The 26,047-nt window shown below is 40.9% G+C and overlaps 1 protein-coding gene across 2 annotated transcripts in view; it reads left to right on the forward strand.

Moving 5' to 3' along the window:
- The window catches only part of trrap (transformation/transcription domain-associated protein), an 87,347-nt gene that overhangs the window by 48,293 nt on the left and 13,007 nt on the right, over nt 1-26,047 (forward strand). For both annotated transcript variants that reach the window (XM_055004647.1, XM_055004648.1), the window contains 15 exons: nt 314-433; nt 1,959-2,246; nt 2,636-2,773; nt 3,078-3,190; nt 3,819-3,954; nt 7,016-7,207; nt 10,348-10,543; nt 11,256-11,374; nt 11,532-11,678; nt 12,351-12,451; nt 15,405-15,606; nt 16,924-17,085; nt 21,388-21,478; nt 21,881-22,086; nt 23,005-23,266. In XM_055004647.1, the coding sequence (XP_054860622.1) occupies nt 314-433; nt 1,959-2,246; nt 2,636-2,773; nt 3,078-3,190; nt 3,819-3,954; nt 7,016-7,207; nt 10,348-10,543; nt 11,256-11,374; nt 11,532-11,678; nt 12,351-12,451; nt 15,405-15,606; nt 16,924-17,085; nt 21,388-21,478; nt 21,881-22,086; nt 23,005-23,266 (2,473 nt within the window). The remainder of the gene's footprint in view (nt 1-313; nt 434-1,958; nt 2,247-2,635; nt 2,774-3,077; nt 3,191-3,818; nt 3,955-7,015; nt 7,208-10,347; nt 10,544-11,255; nt 11,375-11,531; nt 11,679-12,350; nt 12,452-15,404; nt 15,607-16,923; nt 17,086-21,387; nt 21,479-21,880; nt 22,087-23,004; nt 23,267-26,047) is intronic.

Consider the following 26,047-nt stretch of genomic DNA (forward strand, 5'->3'; position numbering starts at 1 on the left):
CTGAATTAAATTTTGACAAAGCTTGGGGGAAATTACTCTGACCCAGGAGTAACTACTGGCAGTACAAAAGCAATATTTTATGTATTGAATTCATTATATTTTTAAAGCATTTTCAGAACCCAATGCACTGTTCAGTTTTATTCTAGTTATAAAAATTAGGAACAGATTTTGGCATTGGCATAATTCAATTGCAATTAACCACCCAGTAGGATTGTAAATCAGCAGTACTCTTGAGTCCTGAAGACAAGCATTAAGAACCACTGCCCTGCTGAGTCAGCAGCCAGTAACTGTAATTTTCTCTACCCTGTGTTAGACGGGGGCACTACTGAACGCCCTGGTCCAGCTCTGTCACATCTCCACACCGCTGGCTGAAAGGACCTGGGTTCAGCTCTTCCCTCGCCTCTGGAAGATCCTTTCCGACAGACAGCAGCACGTAAGAGTAATTTACTGTTTTTTATCTTGGATCCTCCAAGCATAGCAAAACACAATGATGGTTAAGGTTATCTGTGTGACCAAGTCGTCATATTCCTAAATGTACTGACTATTAAACAAGAGAAGAAACGCATGCTCCTTGCCTGAGGATGTATAAGGAAAGTTAATGCACCTTTTGGGGGAAATATGTGATGTGATTTATGTATGGTTCTTCTCACTACTTCTTAAAATCCAAATCATATCCGTTATTTTTAAAATCTACAATGACAGACAGACATGCTCCTGTTTCTTCTCACCGTATCCAGTATTTTTGATTTGTTTTCTTTTAGTCATATCATTTTCTGTATCCTATCAAATGATGATAGCAAGCAGGCTGTGTTTCTGGCCATCATCATTTCTGTCTCAAAACATGCAGTTCTGCTTAATGAGGGCTGATTCATTTATGCTAAATATGGAAAAAAGAAAGCTGAGGGAGGAAAGCTGTAATGAGTTTAACGAACCAGATGCATATAGAGTACTTTGAGACTCGTTCAAAGGTCCTGATTTAATGTGATTGAACTCTTAAACATCTGAAACATGCAGTCACTGTTAGATTCAAACTAATATTTTCTTGTTGTGACAGGCCTAAAGTCACAAATATGTCACATGTGCTTATTCTGATGCCTGTATTAGCTCTGCATTTCATGCCACCATTACATCAGTTTGTGGTGAAAATAGAGTGATTACTGCAATTCAAGCCTTATGTATATCTCTGGCTTGACTGTAACATGGGAATGACAGAAAACCATATTCTCCTTTAGAAGGAATTTGATTACATATTGGCTTTCTCCACCACCAGTCTAATTAAAGTGACCATCAAGGCATAAATTACTTCATGCTGTCAACGAGCAGTGAAAATTATATTCATTACCAAAACATCAGTGTGTGTCAGTCATGATTTTCAGAGCACTAACCCTGTGATAACGCTCAGACGGCTATTCTCTGCAAATGTGGCTGTTCGGAGAGGCTCTGAGTAACCATGTGCAGTTCAAACTAACTTATATTACATTTTCACAGATTTTGTATTGCCTTTTATTCAAGGAAATATGCTAAAAAAAGTTGCATGAATTTTAAATATAACAGAGACAAAACTTCCAAGTAGAACTGTCTATAATAGTTAACATTAGTATTGCAATATTAATATTTTCCAGTGTTGACTATTTGTAGTGTATGTCAAATTACAACACAGCACTTGTTTCTAAATTTTTTTTTAAAGGAAAGTGGACCACAAATAACTTGTTGATCATGTTTCTTGTGATTGGAAGACCCGGGAAGACTGTATACAATTCGTCATTTGTCCCCTCTGTCCTCTTACCTGTTATTTCTACCCCTCTTTTCCTGTTTCTTAACAGCTCTCTCTTACTGGAAAATGGCATCATGTTGCATCCCGTATATGCAACAGAATGCCTTTATCAATATGCCATATCAGACCTCTGCTGCTGAAGCAAAACTGTGTAGTTGAAAATCCTTCTTTCTCTCCCCTCCAGGCTTTGTCTGGAGAAATGAGTCCTTTTCTGTGCAGTGGCAGCCACCAGGCCCAAAGGGACTGTCAGCCCAGTGCCCTGAACTGCTTTGTGGAAGCCATGTCCCAGTGTGTGCCTCCTATTCCCATCCGCCCCTGCGTGCTGAAGTACTTGGGAAAGACACATAACCTCTGGCTACGTTCCACTCTCATGCTGGAGCAGCAGGCCTTTGAAAAAGGTCTCAGCCTGCACAGTAAACCTAAACAGAGCACAGAGTTCTATGAACAGGAGAGCATCACACCACCTCAACAGGTAGTGTATTTTGATTTAGGATTGAAGTTGGCAGCACTTGTTTTTGGATAGTTTCCAGTAATATTTAATCACTTGACAACTGCCTGTTTTCATTCAACCTAGGAATCTGTCAGGAAACAAAAACATAGTAGATCACTATGTGACTCTCAAGGCTAGCAGAGTAAAGATCTTTCATAGTTATCTGCTATTGCTACTGTTCCTTTTATTTATCATGCGTCCCCATAGTGGAGAGTCGAGAGATTTATATTTGTCGTCTGCTGCAGCCTCATGTTTAAAGTTGGAAAATCCACCTCTTATCCTACTCTTATCCTACTTGAACTAGACTCATTAGCAAATATAATCGCATTAAATTTAAATTGCCACCCACATTTCATTCTACTTCAATTTAGGAGATTTTGGACTCCCTCGCCGAGCTCTACTCTCTACTTCAAGAGGAGGATATGTGGGCAGGCTTGTGGCAGAAGAGGTGTAAGTTCCCAGAGACTGCTACAGCCATTGCCTACGAACAGCATGGCTTCTTTGAGCAGGTGAGAGACAGCTTCAAGTAGACCCACTGGACACTTTAAAATTTATGTGTGTTAGTATATATCCAATTACCAATTTACTAGGTTCCCCTGTTAAAGCTAATGCAGTGTAATGCAACAGTCCTGTAAATAAACCCCACTTTCACAAAGGTGTTTATACAACTTTATGGTCAATTTGGAGGCAGTAATTTGTGGTGTTGTTATAATGTATTGCATTTTATAAAAAGATGTTTGTAGTATTTTAACATACTAATATATTGTTTCCCCAAAGAGCCTGTTGTAAAAGTCTAGCACCTTGTCTTTTCAGGCCCAGGAAAGCTATGAAAAAGCAATGGAGAAGGCTAGAAAGGAGCATGAGAGGAGCAATGTCTCCTCAGCCATTTTCCCTGAGTACCAGCTCTGGGAGGATCACTGGATACGGTAAGATATATAAATATAACTTCATAGTACACGCATTTCATTTCATTTATCACACCAATAATAAAGTAGGGCATTCAGGAATCAACCACACGGATTTCTGTACATGCTGCAGAATTGCACATTGCTTCTATCAATCTGCCCATGTAAACTTCATACTATGTAGAGTATGGACAACAAAGCCTGCTTACTTCCATCATATATCTGAGTTAAACAGTCTAGGATCACCTCCATGCCTCACTGTAGAGCCAAATGACTCATCTGTTTTTATATTTGCCTGTTCTAAAAAAGTATTAGTGAAATTACACACAATTCAACATTAAGTTTATTTTGACCCCAATATTTGATGTAGCGACACATCATCCATATGAATGAGATGAAAAAACATATATGCAAATGTTTAGAAAATCTAGGATTTTTTTTTAGTGGACAAAATGATAATCGGCAAATGTTTGACCAGATAAAGCTAGTACTTTGTCCGCCCACAGTGGTACTTCCAAAAATAACACGCTGTCAGTTGGACTGATAAAAAGGTTACATTTAGCGCTAAAATCTTAACTAGAACAGCTGCACCTTTAAAAGCACAAACTATTGAAGCATTCCTAAGCTTCTCATCTCCTTCTCTCCCCAGCTGTTCCAAAGAATTGAACCAGTGGGAACCACTGACCGAATATGGCCAATCTAAAGGCCACTCCAATCCTTACCTGGTGCTGGAGTGTGCTTGGAGGGTTTCCAACTGGGCCGCCATGAAGGAGGCTCTGGTACAGGTGAGAAGTGCACAATCACCATGTAAAAAACGCATGCATGTACATGTATCTGCACACGTTATTTTTTTGCTGTTTCCCAAAGTTTCTGTAAACCCCAACAGCTTGACAGAAAATGGAAATTAGAACCACAAGTTCTCACTAACACAATCACAGACACAGCGGAGCCTTAAGGCTTGCAACCAGTGAACCAGAGCGACTCGACTAAACTTTCTTCATTTTATTCCTGGTTTCCTGTACAGTGCTGTATATTAAGCCCAGACCTTGTGTTAGTGCAAAGTATAGTAACTTGATATTGGTGCTGTTCGTCCCCTCCATAACCCCCACACCTTCGAGGAGAATGAGAGAGTCGGCCGTAAAGCTGTAGAAATGCATTTCAGCTGTTTGGTCCATGAATTTATTGGCCTCATGTTTCCTAAAACAAAGTGTAGATGGGTGGCGAGCGTGTGATAGCACCTGACGTATAACAAATACTCCTACTTTGCTCTTTCAAGGAGACTTGGAACCAATCCATTGAGCCGCTCTGTCCTAAGGTGACATCTAATTAAATTGTCTGGATGGCAACACCAACTCCACTATATCCCTTCCTCCTTGTTTCATTCCTTTCTTCTTCTGTGTACTCATTTCTCTTTCTTTTGTCTTTTACTTTCCCAGCTCCTCTTCTTTACTTGGTCTTCTTTCTGGTATTGCTGCCACCTCTACTTTCACTTCCACCTCCATCTTTTCGTCCCTTCGCTCCGTAGCTCTGGCTGTAGCAGCTAATATTTACGGCAGCTGCGTGCGTGAATAATTACCTCAGCATCTGCTGCAGGGTGATTTGTTTTATGGTGGAGGAGAGGAGCAAGGCGCTCAGTTGCCTGCCTGCCCACTGCTCACCAGCTCAGAGGCAAAGTCCAAATGTCCCTGCTTTCAATTAAAGCTGGCTCTTGATAAGGGCGGCCCTGTCTCCGGGATATTCATCAAGCGTCACCTCTGATAAGTGCGCTTTGACCGATCACTGTAATTTTCTCCAGCATTGGAAGAGCCTACACAAATACACACCTATGCCTTCTCACTCTCTTGCTCTTTTCACTCTTCTCCCTTTTGGCGTTCTCTTTTTCTGTTTTACTCCCTCTCACTTACTTTCAAGCACACAAGAGCAAACCACAGGTGTGACGTAGGAGGCTCCCCACGGCTATTATTTGTTTAGTTTTAATGCACTCAGCATTTTAATCAATAGCAGGGCCTTTTCCGCTCCTCTACCTCCGTGTCAGACTCGTCAGGTTTATTAGTCATTAGTACAAAAGTCCTGCTGAAACCATTCAGAAAATGAATCGGAAACAAGATTGTTGTGTATTTGTCTAAGTACTAAATTATGCAAGGAAAGTGTCATAGGCCCTTTCCCCTTGGATGTTTCCATTTAATTAAAACTGCCACACTCAGAGCACTGTGAAGAATGTGCGTTATTCTGCTTGACACCATTGGGACAAACACATGCAGAAAAACAACACACCACATACATCAGCAGTGTCAGTTTCAGGAGAGTCTGCCATCAGTTCCAAACTTATTGAAGTGTTATGTATATCTGCTTCATGTTCAAAACACAGATGTAAAACTTGGTGAATATAATTGCTGCATCATTAAGGCTGGGGTAAGCAGCAATTTCTTCATCATTGGGAAAAAATTTCAAACTAACCTGGCAGCATATTGTACTCCAAGTGGTAAGAGAGGAAAATAGACTTCCATGCCTCCTCCTGTCTCTGTTTTCAGGCTTTAGAAAATCTAGTCAGTGATGGGAGATTTCAGCCAATCACAGGGCTTTTTACTGATCAGATGAGACGGTATAACCAGATAGATGGATAGATATTCATCCACATGGCGCAGCAAGTTAGACTGGGGACTTGGTCCAGGGGAGTGAGGCTGGAATCCTGTGCCAAAAAACAAGTTAATCTCTTTATTGAAATTCTGGCAATTTTTTTTTCCTTAAATTTCTGTTTTTTCCCTTTGCCATTTCTGCCGACTGCAGCTTTAAGTCTGCCAAGCAAATTATTTATGATAGCCTATGAATTATTATATTATCAATTATCCCAATTGAGTAAGTTATTTTACTTGCAACAGAGCATGCTGTGCATGAAAAGGCAGCCAGGCTTAACACTGACTGATCATTCCATTTTCTCTATAGGGGCATTGTAGGTAAATGCAACTGGAAAAAAAAAGGATGTCTGTGTGCTTGCCTTATATATAATATGTTGGGGAGACAGTTTTCCAATCATTTTGCATTTTCTACATTTTATCTAGTAGTGCTGCTGGTATGGATTTTGCAGGAAAACTGCTTGATTGCCTCGCGACTTAAAAAAGGAAGAATGTTTGATGAAGTGTAAACACAAGTAAAGCTTGGGTTTTAATAAGACAGCAGATGGTAGAATATAGCATTTACACTCCTCAGGTGAACAATGAGGAAAACATAGCAAAGCTCCCCTTTCTAACAGCAGCAGTGTTTTTGTGACTTATCGTAATATCAATCCATTATCTATACATTGGGGTCACGGGGGGAATGGAGTCTAGCCCAGCTGACTTGGTGCAAAGACAGGAGACACCCTGGGCAGTCTATCACAGGGCTACACTTAGAGAAAAACAAACACACTTCTCATTCACACCTACGGACAATTTAGAATCACCAATTAACTTCATCATGTTTTTGGACTGTGGGAGGAAGCCGGAGAACCCAGAGAAAACCCACACATGCACAGGGAGAACACGCAAACTCCATGCAGAAAGAACCGAGGGATTTTCTAGTTGTGAGGCAACAGTGCTAACCACCAAGCCACTGTTCAGCCCCTTATCTTAATATGTATCTAGAAATGATAACACAAGCATTAAGTCTACTGCTGCTATGAGACTGAGCAATTGTCTCATCTGTTGATTGTAGGATTACAGGATGACAGTTAATTTGAAAGAAAAATAAATAATTGCTTGATAGGTATTCTTTTAAAAAAAAAAGTGTTAACTAAAAGACAAGTCACTTTAAATTTTGCAGTGGACATGTATTTAACAGTAACAGTGGATTTACCATGTGTATTTCTAGGTGGAGCTGAGCTGTCCCAAGGAGATGGCTTGGAAGGTGAACATGCACCGTGGCTACCTGGCCATCTGCAACCCAGAGGAGCAGCAGCTCAACTTCATCGAGCGGCTGGTGGAGATGGCGTCCAGCCTGGCCATCCGTGAGTGGAGGAGGTTGCCTCACATCGTTTCCCATGTGCACACGCCACTGCTGCAGGTCAGTATGCAAAATGCATGGAGAGTTTTTCTATTAAAGGACTGCTTTTAGACTGACACATTAGTCGGGAAGCAAGCAAGAGTTAGCGAAGGGAAGTCGGTTTATTGTGATAAGCACTTGAAGAGATGCATGTCACGAGATCATCAGTAGCCCTGAGACATTGTGCTGTTGAGTAACGCTGATAACAGCTTCTATCTCCCTCTCTCGCTCCATTTTGTAAAATTGAGACAGATGATTAAAAAAAATCCAAAACCCTTTAAGCCTCTTTGATTCCACCACAAGAGATTACAATAGACGGGGCAAAGATGAAAAAGGAGAATAAAGAAAGGCGGCGGACTTTGGTGATAAAAATTGAAAAAGGTGGAGAGTGAACAGAATTGGGGGGGACACGGAACGAAAGAGAGAGAGAGAGAGAGAGAGAGGAGAAGGGCGAAGAAAGAGAGTTAGTTCAGAATGGCTGTAATTACTTCCATGCCATCAGATACTATTTGATTAAATACCTGCAGTAGAATTACATTTACATGATGAATGGGATGGTCTGAATGAAGGTTAGAAATGGGCCATCAGCTGATATTAACAGATAATTGTGAAAAATATTGTCCTGCCTAATTTATTTTGTTTTGGGAGATTTCATTTCGGAGTGGGGGGGGGGTTAAGTCTTCACCACAGCTGTGATTCACTACATTTATCTTTTCAAAATGGGTATTTTAATTGTGTGGCTATGTTCTTTGTTATTGCGTGAATGTGTGTGCGTGCGCGTGTGTGTGTGTGCTCGCATATGTGCAGTCCAATTATTTACCCTAGCTGAGGGAAAACAAGCTATTTATTCCTCTACTCAGCCAAGCGGCCTGTTGTAAATCTCCATTCCCAACTCTATATCTCAAATTCACGACTCCATGAGCCTTGCAGACTGAGAAACCCAGACTCTGCAAATACAGTAGGGTTCAAATACCATTTGAATCAAGTTATCATCAAATCCCCGCTCTCAGCAGTGACTGACGATCAATGGATTATCACCCACACTATCGATTATGAGGGTTGGCATTAATATTGATTGATGAGTAGTTATAATGGAATGATTGATTATATGTTCACAAAGCTGCTTTGGGCCAGTCAATGAGGCTTCTTTTCAGAGAGTGAGATAGAAGCCCTCGCTTATCATTCTCACAATTTCCCATCTACTTGTCATTTTTTTTGCGCCGCATCGGAGTAGATTAGCTATTGAAGTAATGTAGGAAGACATAATGATTTTCCCAGCAAAATTATTTTGGTGGCATAAAAAAACCATACACTGTGTCTGATGCAAAAATGGTGTTTTTTTTTTTTTTTTTTTGTTCCTGTAGCATGTTTGCTATATTCAGGATCACAGATTTCTTTCTGTAATTATTCAGGAAAACTGGCCTGAAAAGGGGAAATGCAACTGAAGTAGTATTAAAAATTGATGATAATTTTTGCAATATAATAGGTATTCAGTTTTTATGTACCTTTTTTTTAAAGCATTGCTTTTCTTCTGAGCTGTATTAGAAATTGGCAGGCCTTGCTGTACTCAGAAGTAAATGTATTTGATCATTTTGATCTGTCTTGTCTGGGGCGACTTTCAGCCCCTGGGATTGTTGAATATGAGTCTTAAGCAACCATCTCAGAGGAGGGGAGCTTCAACATTGTCTTTTGTCTTCTGTCAAAAAAAGTAGTAGTCCTCTTTTTCTTGCTATTTCAGTCAGTGCCTTTTACATTGTCTTTATGTCTTTTTACTCTCCTGCTTTTATCTTGTAGACTCAGTCTTTTTTATATTAATGCAGCCGTCTCATGTTCTGTCACTTTGCTGCCAACACCTTTCTTCTTGTTCCTTCCATCGACAGATTAAGGGGTGACTGTTAGGCTGTGAGGGGGCAATTTTTGTGGCCTACTTGTTCCCTTAGAGGGAAGGATCACTGCAAATCAATACAAAGTTGCTGTGATTAATCGCCTTTATACACTGATGAAACATTTCTATCATAACAGTGGACCTGTCTAGGATCACATTACTCCCTTTTACATATGCAAGAGGGGTCACTAAATGGTTCAGTGAGTATAACAATAATGTGAATCTTGTGCTGTGGCCTTCACAGCCACCAGATCTCAAGCTAATTTTAATCCTATGTGACCAAAATATTAGTGCTTTCCACAACTAATAAGGGAATGTATTTTGGGAGAATGGTTTCATGTTACCAGTGGAGTTCCAGAGATTCAGTGCCAAGGTGCATTGAAGTTGGCCTGGAAGAATATGATGGCTCAACACCTTGCCAAGACTCTTTTTGTTGGTTTTTCCTTAAATTTGCTTCCCGTCTGTAAATCCTGATACACATCTCCCATGCAATCTTTCTAAAAATGATCTCCAGCCTTATCTCCAAGCAATCTATTTTTACTTTCTAACAATTTAATATTGTTTTCTACTTACCGTTTTTCTGATCCTCATTTATCTTTCTTTTCATTACTTTTAGTAAAACATTTAGACATGTTCTGCTTCATTGTGCTATAGACCAAACACAGAAGAAAACAATTAAACACAGAAAAGCGATGAGGCAGAAATGCACAAAACCTTTAGTAATGGCTCACTGCACACTAAAAAAAACTTCAAATTGCATGTCAAAATGCCCTAGAGCCAGCAAAACTTAAAAATGTGCTGGGATCCGGAGCATCAACAGAACATGAAAAGAAAAAAAAATATTTACATGAGATTTCTTAAACTTTAAATGAGTCACCAAACAATGGTGGACAGCAGATGGACACCATGTGTGTAATGCAAAACAAACTATGCAGGAAATCTGGATTGCAGCTTACATTTGTTTAGGTATGTAGACAAAATATTAACAAGATTAAGTTCAGCTGGTATACTGTCTGGACTAAATCTTTAGCGCAGACTGTTTAGCAGGCCTTGCTATACAAAATTGCAACTTAATTAAAGAAGTTAGTCACTACAAACAGCATTTTGCTTTCGTGTTCTGCCTCAGACTGGCTAAGTTCCATGCACAGCAAAATTGACTTAAGTAATTTAAACTCAGGGCCAAAGAGTGAAGTTGATATCTCTAACATTATGAATGCTATATGAAAGATTAAAAAAAAGGTAAGAGAGGATTTACAATTATCATGTGTATTCCCAGGCGGCCCAGCAGATCATTGAGCTGCAAGAAGCAGCCCAAATTAATGCAGGGCTTCAGCCAGCCAACCTGGGCCGCAACACCAGCCTCCACGACATGAAGACTGTGGTGAAAACCTGGAGGAATCGACTGCCCATTGTTTCTGATGACCTGTCCCACTGGAGCAGCATATTCATGTGGCGCCAACACCACTACCAAGGTATGACATACACCCTGACAGCGCTGCCTCTAAATTTGACACCAGTTATATTGAAATACACTATATTTTTAGCCATTGTGTTACAGGATCTCAGACTCATGCCGACACACTCTCAGATTGCTGCTTTGGTATCCACTAGTTCCAGGAATGGGTCTTCTTTAAAAGGCCACGTTGTGCAGAACCCCCTCAGGGCCTCTGTACATTTCCAAATGTCAGCTCACCAAAGCACTCTCTCTCTCACTGCAGGACATAACACACACACACACACTAACACACACACACATGTTTACCTTGCTCAGTGCTCAGCTCTCTCCCGCGGTGACTTTGAAACCATTCAGAGAGGCAGCCACTGCAAAATGTGATGTCTCAAGCAACTTGAGCTCCAACTTTCACTGTGAGACGCTGAAATAATGATAGTGCTGGTTCTGCAGCACCATGCCAATAAAATCCACTTCATTTATACATGACAGCCTTCAAACTTAAAGTGAAATGGAATTTTCTTGATGAAATTCATCGCCATGGCTCATTTACTGTTCAATACGTTTAGTGTCCCCAGTGCCCTCCTGCGTTATGACAGCAGAGCTTTCAGAGTGCTAGAAGATCCCTACTTTTCAAACTGCTCTAAGCTCCCCTATTTTTGCTTGCTTTGTCAACTATAACTCTTATATATAGAGTAATGCCATGTTCATGACTGTTTCATCTCTGTCCACAGCCATAGTGACAGCGTACGAGACAAACACACAGCATGATCCAAACAACAACAATGCCATGTTGGGAGTTCATGCCTCAGCTTCTGCTATAATTCAGTATGGAAAGATTGCCCGCAAACAGGTACTGGTTTAGGCTCATAAGGTGCTTTGTTTTTCCTTTTTTTAAAAAATTAAGATGAATGTAAATTAATAAACGACATTAAGTTCAGCATCTGTTTTTCTCAAGCATCTTTAAATATCTCAATCTCTATAATCATATCATGCTCTTGTTTGCCCAGGGGCTAGTGAACGTGGCTCTGGATATTCTGAGTCGTATCCACACCATTCCTACAGTGCCCATTGTTGACTGCTTCCAGAAGATCAGACAGCAGGTCAAGTGTTACCTCCAACTCGCTGGTGTGATGGGCAAGAATGAATGCATGCAGGTGAGATGGAAGATCCACTGTCCTTGTTTCAAATATTATATGCATCAAACTGCTGAACCTTATTATGCATTTGTTCTTTCTGTGTACTTTTGTCTCATGTTCTACACTTTAATATAAACACATTATGTGCGCTTAGTGTGATTTAAGTACTTGAGTTGATTTCTGTCAGCTGTGGCTGTAGGCATAGTTAAGGGTACTTTGTGTGGGAAAAGTAGTCAGAGCAAGAAGTGTTTGGGGTGGCTCTAGGTGACAAGTTATAGCGGTGAGACTTATAAGAGAGTGTAACTCAGGAGCTTGCTCTGAAGCCCATGGAGTGCTCTGATTAATAGAAGCAGTTCAACACACCACAAGTCATTAAAAGTGCCAGTAGACACTCTTCTCTCCCCTTCTTTCTCTCTTCTATCTCATCTCTGGTTCTCTCCGTCTCTTTCTCCTGCTACGCATCGTTTGTCACAGCAGTACATAGGGGACACCTAATCAGAGGCTCACCATAATGGAAGTTTAGTTCCCTTAACACCTCTTTTCTTACTTCGTAACGAACAGTGAGCAGTTTGTTTGTTTTTCACCTGTGATTATAGTCCTGTTTTAAATAGAATACCATTCCTCTCGATTTGCCCCTCCTGCACTTTTGTTTTTAGTTAAACTTCTGTTGTCCTCATCTCTATTTGTTAGGGCTTGGAGGTGATAGAGTCAACCAACCTGAAGTACTTCACCAAGGAGATGACGGCTGAGTTCTACGCTCTAAAGGGAATGTTTCTCGCTCAAATCAACAAGTATGTCTAGCAGCTGTTCTCTCTCTTACAACCTTTGAGCTTTACACATGCGTTGTCCCTTGCTGTACAATTTTACATTTGCTGTTTTCACCTTTTCCAGCTTTCTGTTTTGTTTTAGCACCTAAATATATATTTCCTTGATTCATTATCACATTGTTCTAAAACTGTGTCAGTGGTCCCTTAACTCTGTGTGGGTGTTTCATTCTGCCAATACATAGCACTCGTATTTACTTCTCGCCTCAAGATAATGCACCTCTAAGGTTATGTTACTTGCTAAACCATGTGGCATGGCTTCGATGTGATGTGTGTCTTCAGGTTGTGACGGTGTCGGTAATTTGTTTCGAACTGCAGGGTTTGCCTGTGGTGCATATGCCTGCTGTTTTCATGCTTTGCCAATCCTTGCATACCCTGAGCCACACTCTTAAACACCCCTTCCCCTTCAGCTCCCCCTTTTTGCCCATCATCTATGACGTGACATGGCGTCCTGAGGGGTGAAAGACAAATTGAGGAAGGCTTATTAAATGTATATGCAGCTCAATAATTAACTCAAGGCAATTTGCAGGAATCTCTGGGATCAGCAGAACTTGCCTCCACCTCAGCAGGGTTTATTACAATCATTAAGTTTCCCCTACACCGGGGAGAATTAACAGTGGAGTGGGGGTTTGGGGTTCAGAGATTCTTGTGTATGTGTGTGTGTGTGTGTGTGTGTGTGTGTGTGTGTGTGTGTGTGTGTGTGTGTGTGTGTGCATGTGCAACCACATGTGCTAAGGATTTTTGGGATCATTCAATTAAACGGGTGTCAGAGATTTGACAGCCTGTTGGATGCCTGTGCTCCTGTTGAGCTGGGTAGTAGAAACCGTTAATGTACTTTAACACTCGCAAAGTGACTAAGGAAACCCCATTAAGTATTACTGGAGGGTCTTTGGCTCTGACTCCCATAGCAATCAAGCTCCCATTTTTTTAATCACATGCCAAAATGCCTTTTATAATAACACATTTTAATTGATTGGCTTGGGAGACATTTCACTGTAAGTAAGTGGGAGAGTAGTTTGGAAGCAGTCCTAAAATGGTGGTCCATTTACTAACTGCAGCTCAGTAAGAGTTTTTCATTGACAGGCCTGTCTCCTTGTTTTGACTGCAGGGTAGTGCGTCTTAGGGTGCCTCTTGCATCTTATTTATTAATCAGAGGCTGAAAGGTGTGTAAAAATTATTCAGACTGCGTGCCAACGAGTGGTTAGAAGCCGCTTGGCGTGGTGAAAATAGCTGATGATTCAGAATATATTTCTCTGTCAGCATAAATGGTGCAGTCAAAACTTGGGTCTCCTGCCAGATTTCACCTGTCTGTTTCTTTGCCTGCTATTTAGCAATTTCTAAATCGAATATGTGTGTATGTGACTGCTAGGTTGCTGGGGGTTGCTAGGGGATAAAAGCTCTGAAGGATTCTCACGTTTATTAGCACACAGATTCATTTAAGCTGTAGCAATGCTGTTTATGCTCACCGCCTCATCTAGACACCCCTGCCCCCAGTTCATGTCATTGATTTTTTTTGTAAAAACATTAATGTTAAAACTTTTACGAAGTTCCCGAGACCTTGCAAAGACCTAAAGCTCTACTCCATATACGTTTTAGTTATGAATCTTTGAAGTTTGGCCTTCCTTGCTAAGTTTCATCATTTGGGGCATTTTTTTGTGTGTATTCCAAGCCTCTTCATTTTCTTATTTTTTGCTGGATTGTGCTGAAGTTTGTACTGAACTCCCAAGAAATCCTAAGTATAGTTTCAAACTAAAATAAATAAAGCAGTTGCTGTATTGTTTTTTTTAATGCTCAGGCTGATGGTGGCAGAAATTAGTATAGAAAAGCTTGGTGCTGCAAAATAATGTGCATTGACCTCACGTATTAAGATATATTTTGTCCAGACACATGGAACAAGATGACTTCACCTATTACGCAACAAACTAAGCCATTACAAGCCGCAATTTGCAAATTTTCTGAACTCCTTGAAAAACAGGCTGAAATGGAATTACACAGAGATAGACTACCTTAAAGTCAATATTGTGCAAATACCTGCTTATGAAAATGAACTGCTCAATGTAATATGACAGCCAGTCAAAGTAAAAGCTTGCTATTTTCAAAAAATTCTTAAATGTTAAAGGAGTAATATAACATTGTTTGCATTTTTTATACATCTGCCATACTTTCCCATAACAATGTTTCAGGGTAATTAAAGTCATTTTGCCTGTGAAAATATGCAATCAAGATAGCTTAAGAAAAGTGGAATAGAATGACAGGATCACAAAAAGGATGAAGTTTGACTCTGAGGGCCACATTTCAAAAATTCCTAGCTAAAATATCTATTTTATGTAGAACTTCAGGATGTAAATTCCAAAGACGTTTTCACATTTTATTTTCTACTTAAATCCTTGATGAGAAACGGGAGATCTGGGTGAGTTTGCGTGGAATGACCCATATGTCATCCAGTATTAAATGGGTTTATCTGCTCACTCTGGTAGGGTGGGGTTTAACTCGTATTGCATTATAGCTACGTGAAACCTTGGTGACTTTAATTCATGCTGGGTTAAATGCTTACTCAATAATGCCAAAGGGAAAGACCTTGAAGATTACATGGTGCTTATCGATGTGTAGTACATAATTCGGGATATGATCACATAATCTGTTTCTTGCATACTCCATCTTTATTCTTTTCTTTTGTTCCATTGCCCTTCATCCTGTCTCCAAACAGGTGTTTCATCCATCTCTTTGTAGCCCTCCCTCCTGTCTTCAGTGTTTTCCCCATTTTGTGTCTCTTTTTTTACCCTCCTGATTTCCCTTTCAATTAATCCTATTTCTCTTTCTTTCCCGCAGCTATGTTCCTTAGCTAACCTGCCCTTGACACTTGTGTTACACAGTCTTGCCTTACTCCGTAACACTCTTGACTAATTTTTTTCTGTTCTAGGTCGGAGGAGGCCAACAAGGCCTTTTCAGCAGCAGTACAGATGCACGATGTCCTGGTGAAAGCTTGGGCCATGTGGGGTGACTACCTGGAGAACATCTTTGTCAAAGATAGGCAGCTCCACTTGGGAGTCTCTGCCATCACCTGCTACCTCCACGCCTGCCGCCACCAAAATGAGAGCAAGTCTCGCAAGTACCTAGCAAAGGTAAGAAGGAAGCTGGGTGATTTGTGTGATCAGGCAGGTTCAAGTGTGATGGGCAAAATGTGAAGATTCCCTGTTAAATATTGATATCACTTTTTTTGTCCTCCGTTGTTGATCAGTCATGACTGAAAATGTTTTGTTTGTTTTGAAAGCAGCAACCTCCCTGGCCCTATCACATGTTTCTAGAAAACCAATAGCCTCAATCAGGTCTTTTTGCAGAGAGGGTCACTTTTAATTCCCTAGTTTCCTGACCTCATCTAGCCCATATATTATTGGTTCTGATGAGAGGAAAGGCATTCTTTTTCCCCTCTCAGACTCTGCTACAGTTACAAGTAGAGAGTAGTAATTTGATCGATTACAGTCTAGCAGCAGACAGTGTGGATGGGTTCCCACAGTAGATCGATGGTGGAGTGAAGGCCATCCTCTGGCACTGGGGGTTAACAGGCTAATGGCCTCCCCCGACACTCCAATCTCATGACCCTCTACATGGGCCGACCTTTCTGTAACAGCCAGACCATTTCTGCCACGCTTACCAGCTTAGTTTGTCCTGTGTGAGAGATAAAGAGATGGATTCCTTACTAACAAGCATCCCATCTTCTTACATACACAACTCTTTCAGTGTCGCCCCTCTAGAGGTTAGCACAGAAACCAGATACCTCTGTGTCAGACTGGATAAATAATATATGGTCTTGCCTTGTCCGGTGTTAGCATCAGGCATTACTGTCATCAGCTTTAATAAAGGCTTTTACCAGCTTCACATCCATATTAGATGTTTTTCTGGTGACCCACCCCCAAGTATTGTGCTGCCAAACTGGGTTGGCAGCGCTTAGTCCTGATGGATGAAGTGAGATGACCAGTCATTATCAGTAATTATACACAATCTGTGTACTCGGTTTGGCTTGCTAAAGAGAGCCTGGGGGGTTGAGTGGGGTTAATGTCTTCATCATAATGTAGATGCACACACAGACACACCGGGGGAGGAGAGATCACCTCCGTATTGGCTCTGGCTTTGATCATAGCGAACATTGCCAAGATGTGCTCGTATTTTGCTCTGCAACCCGTCTCCTGCTGTGAACAGAGCCAGGGAAGCAGCAACGGTCTGATTAATGATAGAGACCTTACCCCTTGCTACTTGGTGTCTTACAGTAGTTACATTATTGTGAAATCTATGGAGTATTTTAATATGAGCGCCTTAGCAGAAAATGGAGTGGTACTTTAAATTTGTTGTTTGTTTCTTCGTTCTGTTCCTATTTGCATCTCCATCTTTCTTCAACCTCCTCCCTCCCTTCTTAAATTTTTTGTGTTGTTTTTCATCCACAGGTGCTGTGGCTACTCAGCTTTGATGACAAGAACACTCTGGCAGATGCTGTGGACAAGTACTGTATTGGAGTCCCGCCTATCCAGTGGTTGGCATGGATACCTCAGCTCCTGACCTGCCTGGTTGGGTCAGAAGGAAAACCTCTACTTAACCTAATCAGCCAGGTGAGGTGTTTACTAAATTCCCATTGCCATATCTACATTCTTATTTGTGGTTAAAGCAGATCTTTGTGGTTTGTTATCAACTTTATACAAATGAAAACACCGATGAAACAGCTTTGTCAAATAATCTCAAAGGTGGAGGCTGTGATTCTGGAGAAAGATTATTGTTATCTAGCTTATTTTACCATCCTTCTTACTCCTACTGCCCCCTTTGCCACCACCTTCCCCCCTTTTCTCCCTGTTTTGTGCACCAGCATGTACATACCAAGGCTATGTGCGAAAATTGGAATTTGCACAGAGAGCAGACAGCTAGCAGACTGTATGGAGATAATTGGTGAATTTGACAACAAAGTGTGTTGGATCACAAATGCACACTCCTCCTTTAACATCATCTTCAGTGTCATGCCTGGATGTCTGCTGCGCCCATCAATCATATTTTTCCTTGGCTTCTTTCATCCATTTGGGGCAGCACATCTGGCTGGTGTGTTAGCATCAGTCCTCACGCACATCTTTGTAATCAAGATAAATTAACTGTGTTCATGCCAAAGTGGTCTCTCCCCTGCTTTCTATTTACCAAATTAAGCATTCAGATTTTTTCACCGTCCCTTTTTACAGCAATTTATTGGCTTTCACCAGTCCCTGGTGAATTGGTTTTTAAATTATTTGTTTAAGAAATGATTATAAAGTTAATATTGTACGCATCCGCACTGCGGGAACAGAGCTAGTAATTAAACCGAGGACTAATTTGCTTTGCTTAATGGAGTATTATTTCCGCACAATTTGAAGAGGGTGATCTTCAAAGAGTAGTCTGCTATAACAAACAGCCATTCTCTCAGCAGAGCAGGAATATTGTATAGAGGATATGACAGAACATATGAAGGAGGATAAAGAGAAGAGATGAAAGAAACAAGCTTTTAAAATATAAATTGGTAGTGTATAAGATAGATGTATTGTCATGAAAAGAAAAAACAAAAGAAGTGAAATCTTTCTACTTGTTAGCATGCACATAAAGAGGAAACATGTCACTGATGGCTGGCTAGTTGGCCCATTAAAAAGGTGACTTAATGCAAGTTAGCTGTTAAATATGAGCACAACAGGAGACACATACTATACCATTTCCAATTATAATTTTGATGTGGTATTGAAGTTTTTTTTAATCTGTCTGAAGGGCATGAGAAAATAACAAATAGTTCTTACAAGGTCCAAAGATGTGAGCTCTTAGTTGCAGCTGAGTCATTTAAACAAGTTTTTGCCCTTTGTATGCTTAAGACTGGCTGTCAGTGTGTGACCATATAGATTTTCGGTCTATGAAGATCCAGACCTTTCCTTTGGTCTGCCTTGTCATCCTGTAAATGACTAAAGGGTAAAAGGTTGACACCCTTTTCTTCACTGCCTTTTTTATGTTAAAAAAAACACATTTTAATGCATGGCATTCTTTATCTTTCTCGCTCGCCTGAATTATTTAGAGTTGCTCTGCGGCGGCGGGATGTTTAAAAAAACGTATGTTGAAATATTGATGAAGGTGAGGAGAAGAGCGCCTGGGGGCAGGCGGGAAGATGAATCAGAAGTTAGCAGAGAATCTCAGCACCCCTTCCCACACACACTCCCACCCTCCCTCATTGCCTCTGCTTTGTCTGTCGCGTACCCTCTTCCCCTCAGCCCACCTCAGCTTCGCCAAAATATGACATTTCTTATCTTCCCATTAGCGTGGTGATCTCTGGTTCCTCCTCTTCCTCTCTGCCTTCCTTCCTCTTTCATCTTTAATGCAGCTGTTAGCTGCCACTTAGATCTCCCTCTTCCACTTACTCATGACTTCTCATCTTCATAGTGTATTTTTCATTTTAAATCTCTCTTTTCTCTGTTTTAAGCACTGCGAAAAGAAGAATCATAAAAATTACACTGGATGTGGATTATATCAAATTTGGAAATATTAGAAATCTCTTTGGCTGTGTGTTAAGAGTTGATGAATGCTGTATATTTCCATGTTGTTCAGATGTGTACATGGCTTCCATACATGTGTTTACTTGAGGATAAGGGTGACAGCTACTTATTTAGATTTTTTTGTTGTCTTTTTATGCCAGAGGCACCATTTGGATGGATGTACTTAGTCACAAAAGAGCTGTTCAAGTCGTTGATGATGACTGAATGTGCTTAGATCACCACTGAGCAAATGGAATGTGTCTTCCTAGATATTAGTTCAGTTTAGTAATCGTTGTCATTCTTCCCTTTAGTACTTCTTCCAGGCTGCCTAGGCTTAGACCTACAACAGAAGCAGTCTTTCACCAGTTAGTTAATCCTGTCTCTCCCCTGCCTTGCTGCTGTCTTTACAGCACACCACTGCTGCCTGACTGATGATGCAGAGTTGTGAGTTACATGTCTTTTGGGAGTTGAGACTCTTGAAGAATTTGAGACCTGCCCAGATCTGGAACAGCTTTTTTAGTATTCTGCATAGTCTAAGGAGAACTATAGTATGCTCGAGTTAGCCATGGGCAAATCCATTCTAAAATTGAGCTAGGTTTTGTGTAATCTTGATTTGGCCAATCTTGAGAAATCCTCTGAATTATTGGGCTAGATGTCATAGGAATGCAGATCAAACCAGTTGAAGCTTAGTTTCCAAAATCCATTTAGCCTTAGGCTAAAGTGTGTAGAAAAAAGCTTCTTCCTTTTCTTCCTCTGTCTCACTCCTGTATCCCTTTCCAACACCATCCATCCTCATCCCACCTTTAATCACATTGAGCTGAGTTTTGGTATTGAGATGTGCAGGTATCCCTTCTCTGCCTTGCAGGTACGTAGTGGGTCTAGAAGGGATCAAGTAGCTATGTAATTGCAGCTTATAAAATTGTGCTCTGAGACCTGAGAGCACCTCGTGGTTTGGTCCAGTAGACCTCAAGCCAGGCTCAAGACCCACCCCCATCCAAACCCCTGAAGAATTTCCTGAAAAAATCGTTTGTTTTCCTCCCTTTCTAACCTGGTTATTATTTGTTTAAATTTAGTCTGTTTCAGCAGACATAAGTGGTCAGTCTGTCTCACATATTACAAGCAAACCTCTTAAGTTGCCCGTATTTTAAAATTTTAAATAAGAAAAGCTTTGACCAGGCTTGTTTTAGCTCACCTTATAGTTTTAAATAATAGGAGATCTCTATTCTTGCCTCGGTAAACTTTTAGGCAGCTTTGTCACAGCTCATGTTCTACCTTGAGGCACTCGCTTTGTGCAGTCACAGTGATGTGTCACACGCACAAATATATCGTTGTCGAGTGTGACTCCTTTACACCGTGTGCGTGCGAGTTGTTGCCATGTCGCCCTCTTATGTATTCCAATATCATTTGGTGACAAGTGTAAAACTGGAACCATAGCAGCTGAAAGGGGGGGCGTTTGGATATTTGGTCAGAGATTTTAACTGCACATTCAACACTTTAAGCTGTTTAACAGTGTGCAGCTCAACTGTTTGAGCTTTCAGGGCAAAATGAATGAGTGTTGAATTAAAGGAACCTACAGTCAATGAATTTGCCTTCACTAATCGAGTGTATTAGTTTGTGCATCTCTCTTAAACAATCTTGCTCATGCAGGGACATTTTAAATATAACTGTATAAAAAACCCTTCAGATCATACTATTATTAGCAGAAGAAAAATAAAACAACAGAAAAAATGTCTAACAAATATCCTTGAATGGTTGCTTGCCAACTTTTTTTTTTTCCAAACATCGATTTTTGCTTCATGGGTCATGGTTTAGTAGCAGATATTTTTAGTGAACACGGAGTTTAGATTGCAGAAAATGTGGTTAAGTTATCATACCTTCACATTGAACTGTGACCTGAGACACATAAATAAATTATACTCCAAAGGCAGACACTGCATTCACCTGGTGCATTACTTATCAAAGGAATCCTACTCCACCAAGTTTGAGGTGAATTTGCTGTGTGTTTAAAACTTGAAACCTCTTACGTCCCGACTTCAACCATTAAGCCTTCCAGTGTTGTCAGTGACTTTTCTTGAAGTCTTGAAGGCAATTTCATCATCAGTCACATTCAGTTTTGTAATTCAGCCATGACGTGTTTTTAACTTCCCTAACTCCCCTGACTCAAAGCTTCAAACACTCCCTCTGTTACAGCAGAGGTCTTTGGCTGTATCGGTATGATCTCTCTCTCACTCTGACACACACATGTACACAGTATCTCTCTGTCCCTCTCTCTCTCTCTCTCCCTCGCCTCCTTCTCTACCTCTGTCTGCCTCTTCTCTCTCTCTCCTTTGCGGTCCTGAGGGGGAGTCTTTGAAATGTAATCTGTGACCCTCTTTTATCTGCTAGGTGGGACGAGTGTACCCCCAGGCTGTCTACTTCCCAATCCGAACCCTTTACCTGACTCTCAAGATCGAGCAGAGGGAGCGCTACAAAAGTGGTAAGTAAACATAGCTGGCTGTAGTGTGTTGCCTCTTTACCACACTTTGAACATTAAAAGCTTTTTTTCTACTGCCATCATGCTGACTTATTACATTTAAAAGTTTGTATAGGTGAAGATAATGTTGAATATGAAACATGTTCTCTGACATATAACATCCCCCGGTGTTACTCTGGCCTGCATGCATTCGTCTGTTCTTGTAAACAATTTGCATGTCAAGACACTTTCAAATCTGCAACTGTTAGCGTTTTCTCCTCTTGTTTGCTTTTTAATTCTAACTATAAGCTTCCTTTTAGTCATTCTTTCTCCTGTTTCCTGTCACCTCTTTTGTTCTTATGAATTTGTTGCTTTTAAGTTCCTGCCACTCATCCTGCCCTCTTCTTTTCTACTGTTCTCCCCCAGATGCATCTGGTCAGCAGCAGCCCAGTTCAGTGGGGGCCCAGCCTCACTCGGGGGCCTCTGACCCAGGGCCTATCCGAGCCACTGCCCCAATGTGGCGCTGCAGTCGAATCATGCACATGCAGCGGGAGCTACACCCCACCCTGCTTTCCTCCCTGGAGGGCATTGTAGACCAGATGGTGTGGTTCAGAGAGAACTGGCACGAAGAGGTGAGAACAGAGGTGCTGGTTTTGTGTATGTCTGAATTTGTTGCTACATGTGAGTTTTTAGTGGATCAGATGGTGGGAAAGTAATACAGCTGGTGAGAATTTTTATGTATGTAAGCAAGATGGAGTGAACATCTTGTGTATATGTGTTATTTTAGACAATAAATGTGGGGAGAGACAGCCGACAGATCTTGCTACCATGATAACAGGTTCTATTCAAGACAGAATAGAACTGGCATATTTTTTAATCCCTTTTGTTGAAGCACACATCGACTTAAATCACATACTAAGCTAGCAGCATTTTAAAAAAAAAACTAGCTAACAGTGTGGATGTCAGTCCAGAAGCGAGGCTTGACACAATTGTCCAAACTGAAGTTGCTGCTGCAAATTGTGTTAGGCCCTAGCTGTGCAAGGCACCATCTACACACAGTAGCTGATCTGTGTTATGCGAAGTGTGGAGGAGTGAGAGGCGGGAGTAGGAGAGACGACTGAGACAAGTGATGGATGGGTGCGGTGAGCGTGTAGGATGGGTCAAGGGATTTAGGGCTGGAAGTTTGTTGGAGAGTGTGTGTGTGTATCTCTGTGATTACCTGTGATGATTTGGGGCACTCAGCAGCAGCTGCAGGCTCTATGCCTCATTCCACTGGACAAGCAGGGGCAAAGGTATGCTACACCGTCATCACCTTCCTTCTCTCCCTTCACAATCCTGCATAATTTTTCCTTAAGAAACATGTGTCTCCGTTACTTAGATGTATGTTCATAAAGAGTACTGAGGGGAAGTAAGCCAATTTAATTGAAATAAGATTCCACAGATACCCTAAAATAATATTCAAAGAGATTGAAGAAAAAGTTTTGTGTATCTGTAAATAATTTAAATATGATCCCAGCATTTCTGTTTTTGCTTCCCTCCTCTCTCTGCAGGTCTTGAGGCAGCTCCAGCAGGGCCTGGCTAAATGCTACTCAGTGGCCTTTGAGAAGAGTGGTGCAGTGTCTGATGCCAAGATCACACCCCACACACTCAACTTTGTCAAGAAGCTGGTTAGCACCTTTGGCGTTGGCTTGGAGAATGTCTCCAACGTTTCCACCATGTTCTCCAGCGCTGCATCTGAGTCGCTAGCCCGCCGGGCACAGGCCACAGCCCAGGACCCTGTTTTCCAGAAGATGAAGGGACAGTTCACAACAGGTTGGTTGGCTTTTGAAATACTCATTACACAATTCTGAATGTGAACTAGAAAATCATACAGGAAAGAAAAGCAGGCATTGAAGTGTCCTTTAATTTTGAGGTTGTTATTAAACTTAACCGTACATCGTAGAGCTTCAGTCAAAGACCTCTCAGTTTTTGCACACTGATTGGGAGTACCAGCTGTGTGTATTCTCACCCTCAAACTACATGGCTAAGGTTCTATTACAAACCAAGACCAATGGTGATGAAACTGTCTGAGGAAAGATTTCAAGACTGCATTTTAAGTACCTGATAAATTATATTGTAGACCGCCTTGCCTGTTAAGAATTGGCTTTTCCATTTGAAGAAACGTGTCTTCCTTCACTCGTCTCTTAGATCATCTGTCCTCTCTGTCCACAAGGTGAACATTGTTACAAAGGAGTGTCCTTCATCTTATAGATGCAGGTTCACACTGCTGAGTCTTGTCCTGAGGTTCTGGCTCTTCTGTGTTCCCACTTCTTACTCAGATTGTGTTTGTGTTTTTAGTGTTTAGAGTGAAGCAGTTTTTGTCTCAGTATTGTTGAGTCTGGGAGCACTGGGATGTGGTTTGGAGAAAGTCCTTTTAAAGTTCTCAGATATACCAGCTACAGGAATGATGACAGTGTTGTTTCACCAGTTTTTTTTCTTCCCTGTTTGATGTAGTGCACTTTTCTCTGGATCCTATTGCTGGTTTAATGAAGGCCCAGTTGGGATAGCGACAGGTTTTAAGTGCTTTTTTAAAATGTGCATCTTGGGTCATTAATGGGCCATTAGCCATGCGATATAAGGCTGTATATAATATATACCTGGGACTTACCATCAGTCAGTAAGATCTGAAGAAGCCTCTTGCATGAGAGATTAAATGTCCAGTTGTCTCTTACTGAAGGATTCTCTTAGGATTTTAATGACCTTAGTTGCATTTTATAAACTTTGTTGTTACCTCTCAAGTTCATTGTAGCACTTGGGAATTTGAAGAGACATAAGGTGAGAAGCATATGTGTTCAAGCAACCAAAAAAAACAGTTTTCAGAGTATGCAGCAAGGTGTGACAATAGGTGAGGTCGCAAAAGCATCAACACCTCCGAGTGTTTCTCCCTAAAGCCCCTCGCCAGATATCAGCCACCTTTCAACAAAACAAAAGAAGCATTTGTGTTACTGTATGTCTATACTAGTTTAAATGATGAGCCATGTGCCCGGCTGGCCTTTGTAGCAATATATTGAACTGGATATGTAATATCTGCACAGACACTACTCATATCAGTAGCAGCAAGCTGCACTGTCGCTTGGAGCAGCTGGAACACCGGTGTTCTACAATGTAATTAAGGTTTCCGACAAGATTATTGGATTTTAAGGAGGGACTGGGACTGGTGACTGGTTAGAAATAGGTGTTTGTGTATCTGTGTGTCTTTACACTGTGTGCACACGCCCACACTGGTTTAGATTACACACAAGTCAACAGCAATTCTGTGATCAAACTATGATGGTGCAGTACTGCAGTGATGATCTCAACAATCTGTCCAAGTTTGATGTAGTAAAGCAGAAACTGTCTTATTTTGCCCCTGCCCCTGTGGATCTATAAAGCTGTCATATCTAGTTTACAAGTTCAGTTTTTAGTCTTAGTAGAGTTTTCAAAAGTCTGTAACACACTACATTCCCCTGCTGAAAGTCACTGTAATGAAATTACTTTGTTTCTTGGCAGGTTTTGAATCAGAGTGAAATGGATTCTCAATCGAAGTTTTATAGACTTAAAGTCAAGCAGAAGCTGAGTAAAACAATTTTCACTCGAATGGCACTGGGTAACTGGGTCATTTTACTGAAATATAAATGTATTGTAACCCCAGTTAGACAAAGTACCACCAGCCACCCAGTCAGGGCTGTGTTTTAGTAGCTCGTATCTACTGTAAGCCTCTATGTCAGGAAAACAAGCAGTGTTTACTGTACAAAAATTAAATATAGCTTGTAAAATATTGGAACAGGTAGCTGAATTCCGTAGTTTACCTTCACTTCAGCTACTGTGGCATGGAGATAAAACACTTAATTTGCTTCTCCTGCTACACATTAGTCTACAACAACAATGGGGTAGCTATTTTGTTCTCATTACAGAGAAGTTATTTGTTGGAGTAAATAGTTGGCAATGAATTACCAACATAAGCGACCCTTGCCTGTGTTTGTTGACTAACGTCATGAAGGTAGAATGATATAAGAGCACCAAAAACAAAATCTGTTGAATTTGTACAAAAGATTTTATTCATTATTAGGTCTGTTATATGTAAACAACCACTGCATTATGCTTTAGTTGAGGATGAGCCTCTAATGCCATACTAGAAATTGCACACTAAAGTCAGGTATCAAGCCTTAAGTGAGAACACCCATTGACAGCGTGACTTCTGAATGTATGTGACTCACACCTTCAAATTGCATACCTTTCTCCGAAAATTCTTTCTACCTCATTTTCAACATATTTCAACATCCCTAATCTATCCTCTGTAGTGTCATATGTTGTTGTGACATCGAAGATCAGTAGTAGAAAGACACTGCAATGAGAGGCAGTCCTGTGATCTGTCCCCAGTTTTGGATTAACACACTTCAAAGCAAAAATTCTGTGATATTCATGTGTCTGCTTGTAAAGCAGTGATGAAGCCTCCAGTCATTTTGGCCTGCATGTTCAGATTCATGTGCAAGCTGTGGAATCCAACAGGACAGATGCAGTTTTAGTTTAGCCAAGGCCCCTCTGAGACATTTTTTTCTCAAAACAATCATTCTC

The sequence above is a fragment of the Amphiprion ocellaris genome, chromosome 18 (genome assembly GCF_022539595.1).
Source record: "Amphiprion ocellaris isolate individual 3 ecotype Okinawa chromosome 18, ASM2253959v1, whole genome shotgun sequence".
NCBI classification, from domain to species: Eukaryota; Metazoa; Chordata; class Actinopteri; family Pomacentridae; genus Amphiprion; species Amphiprion ocellaris.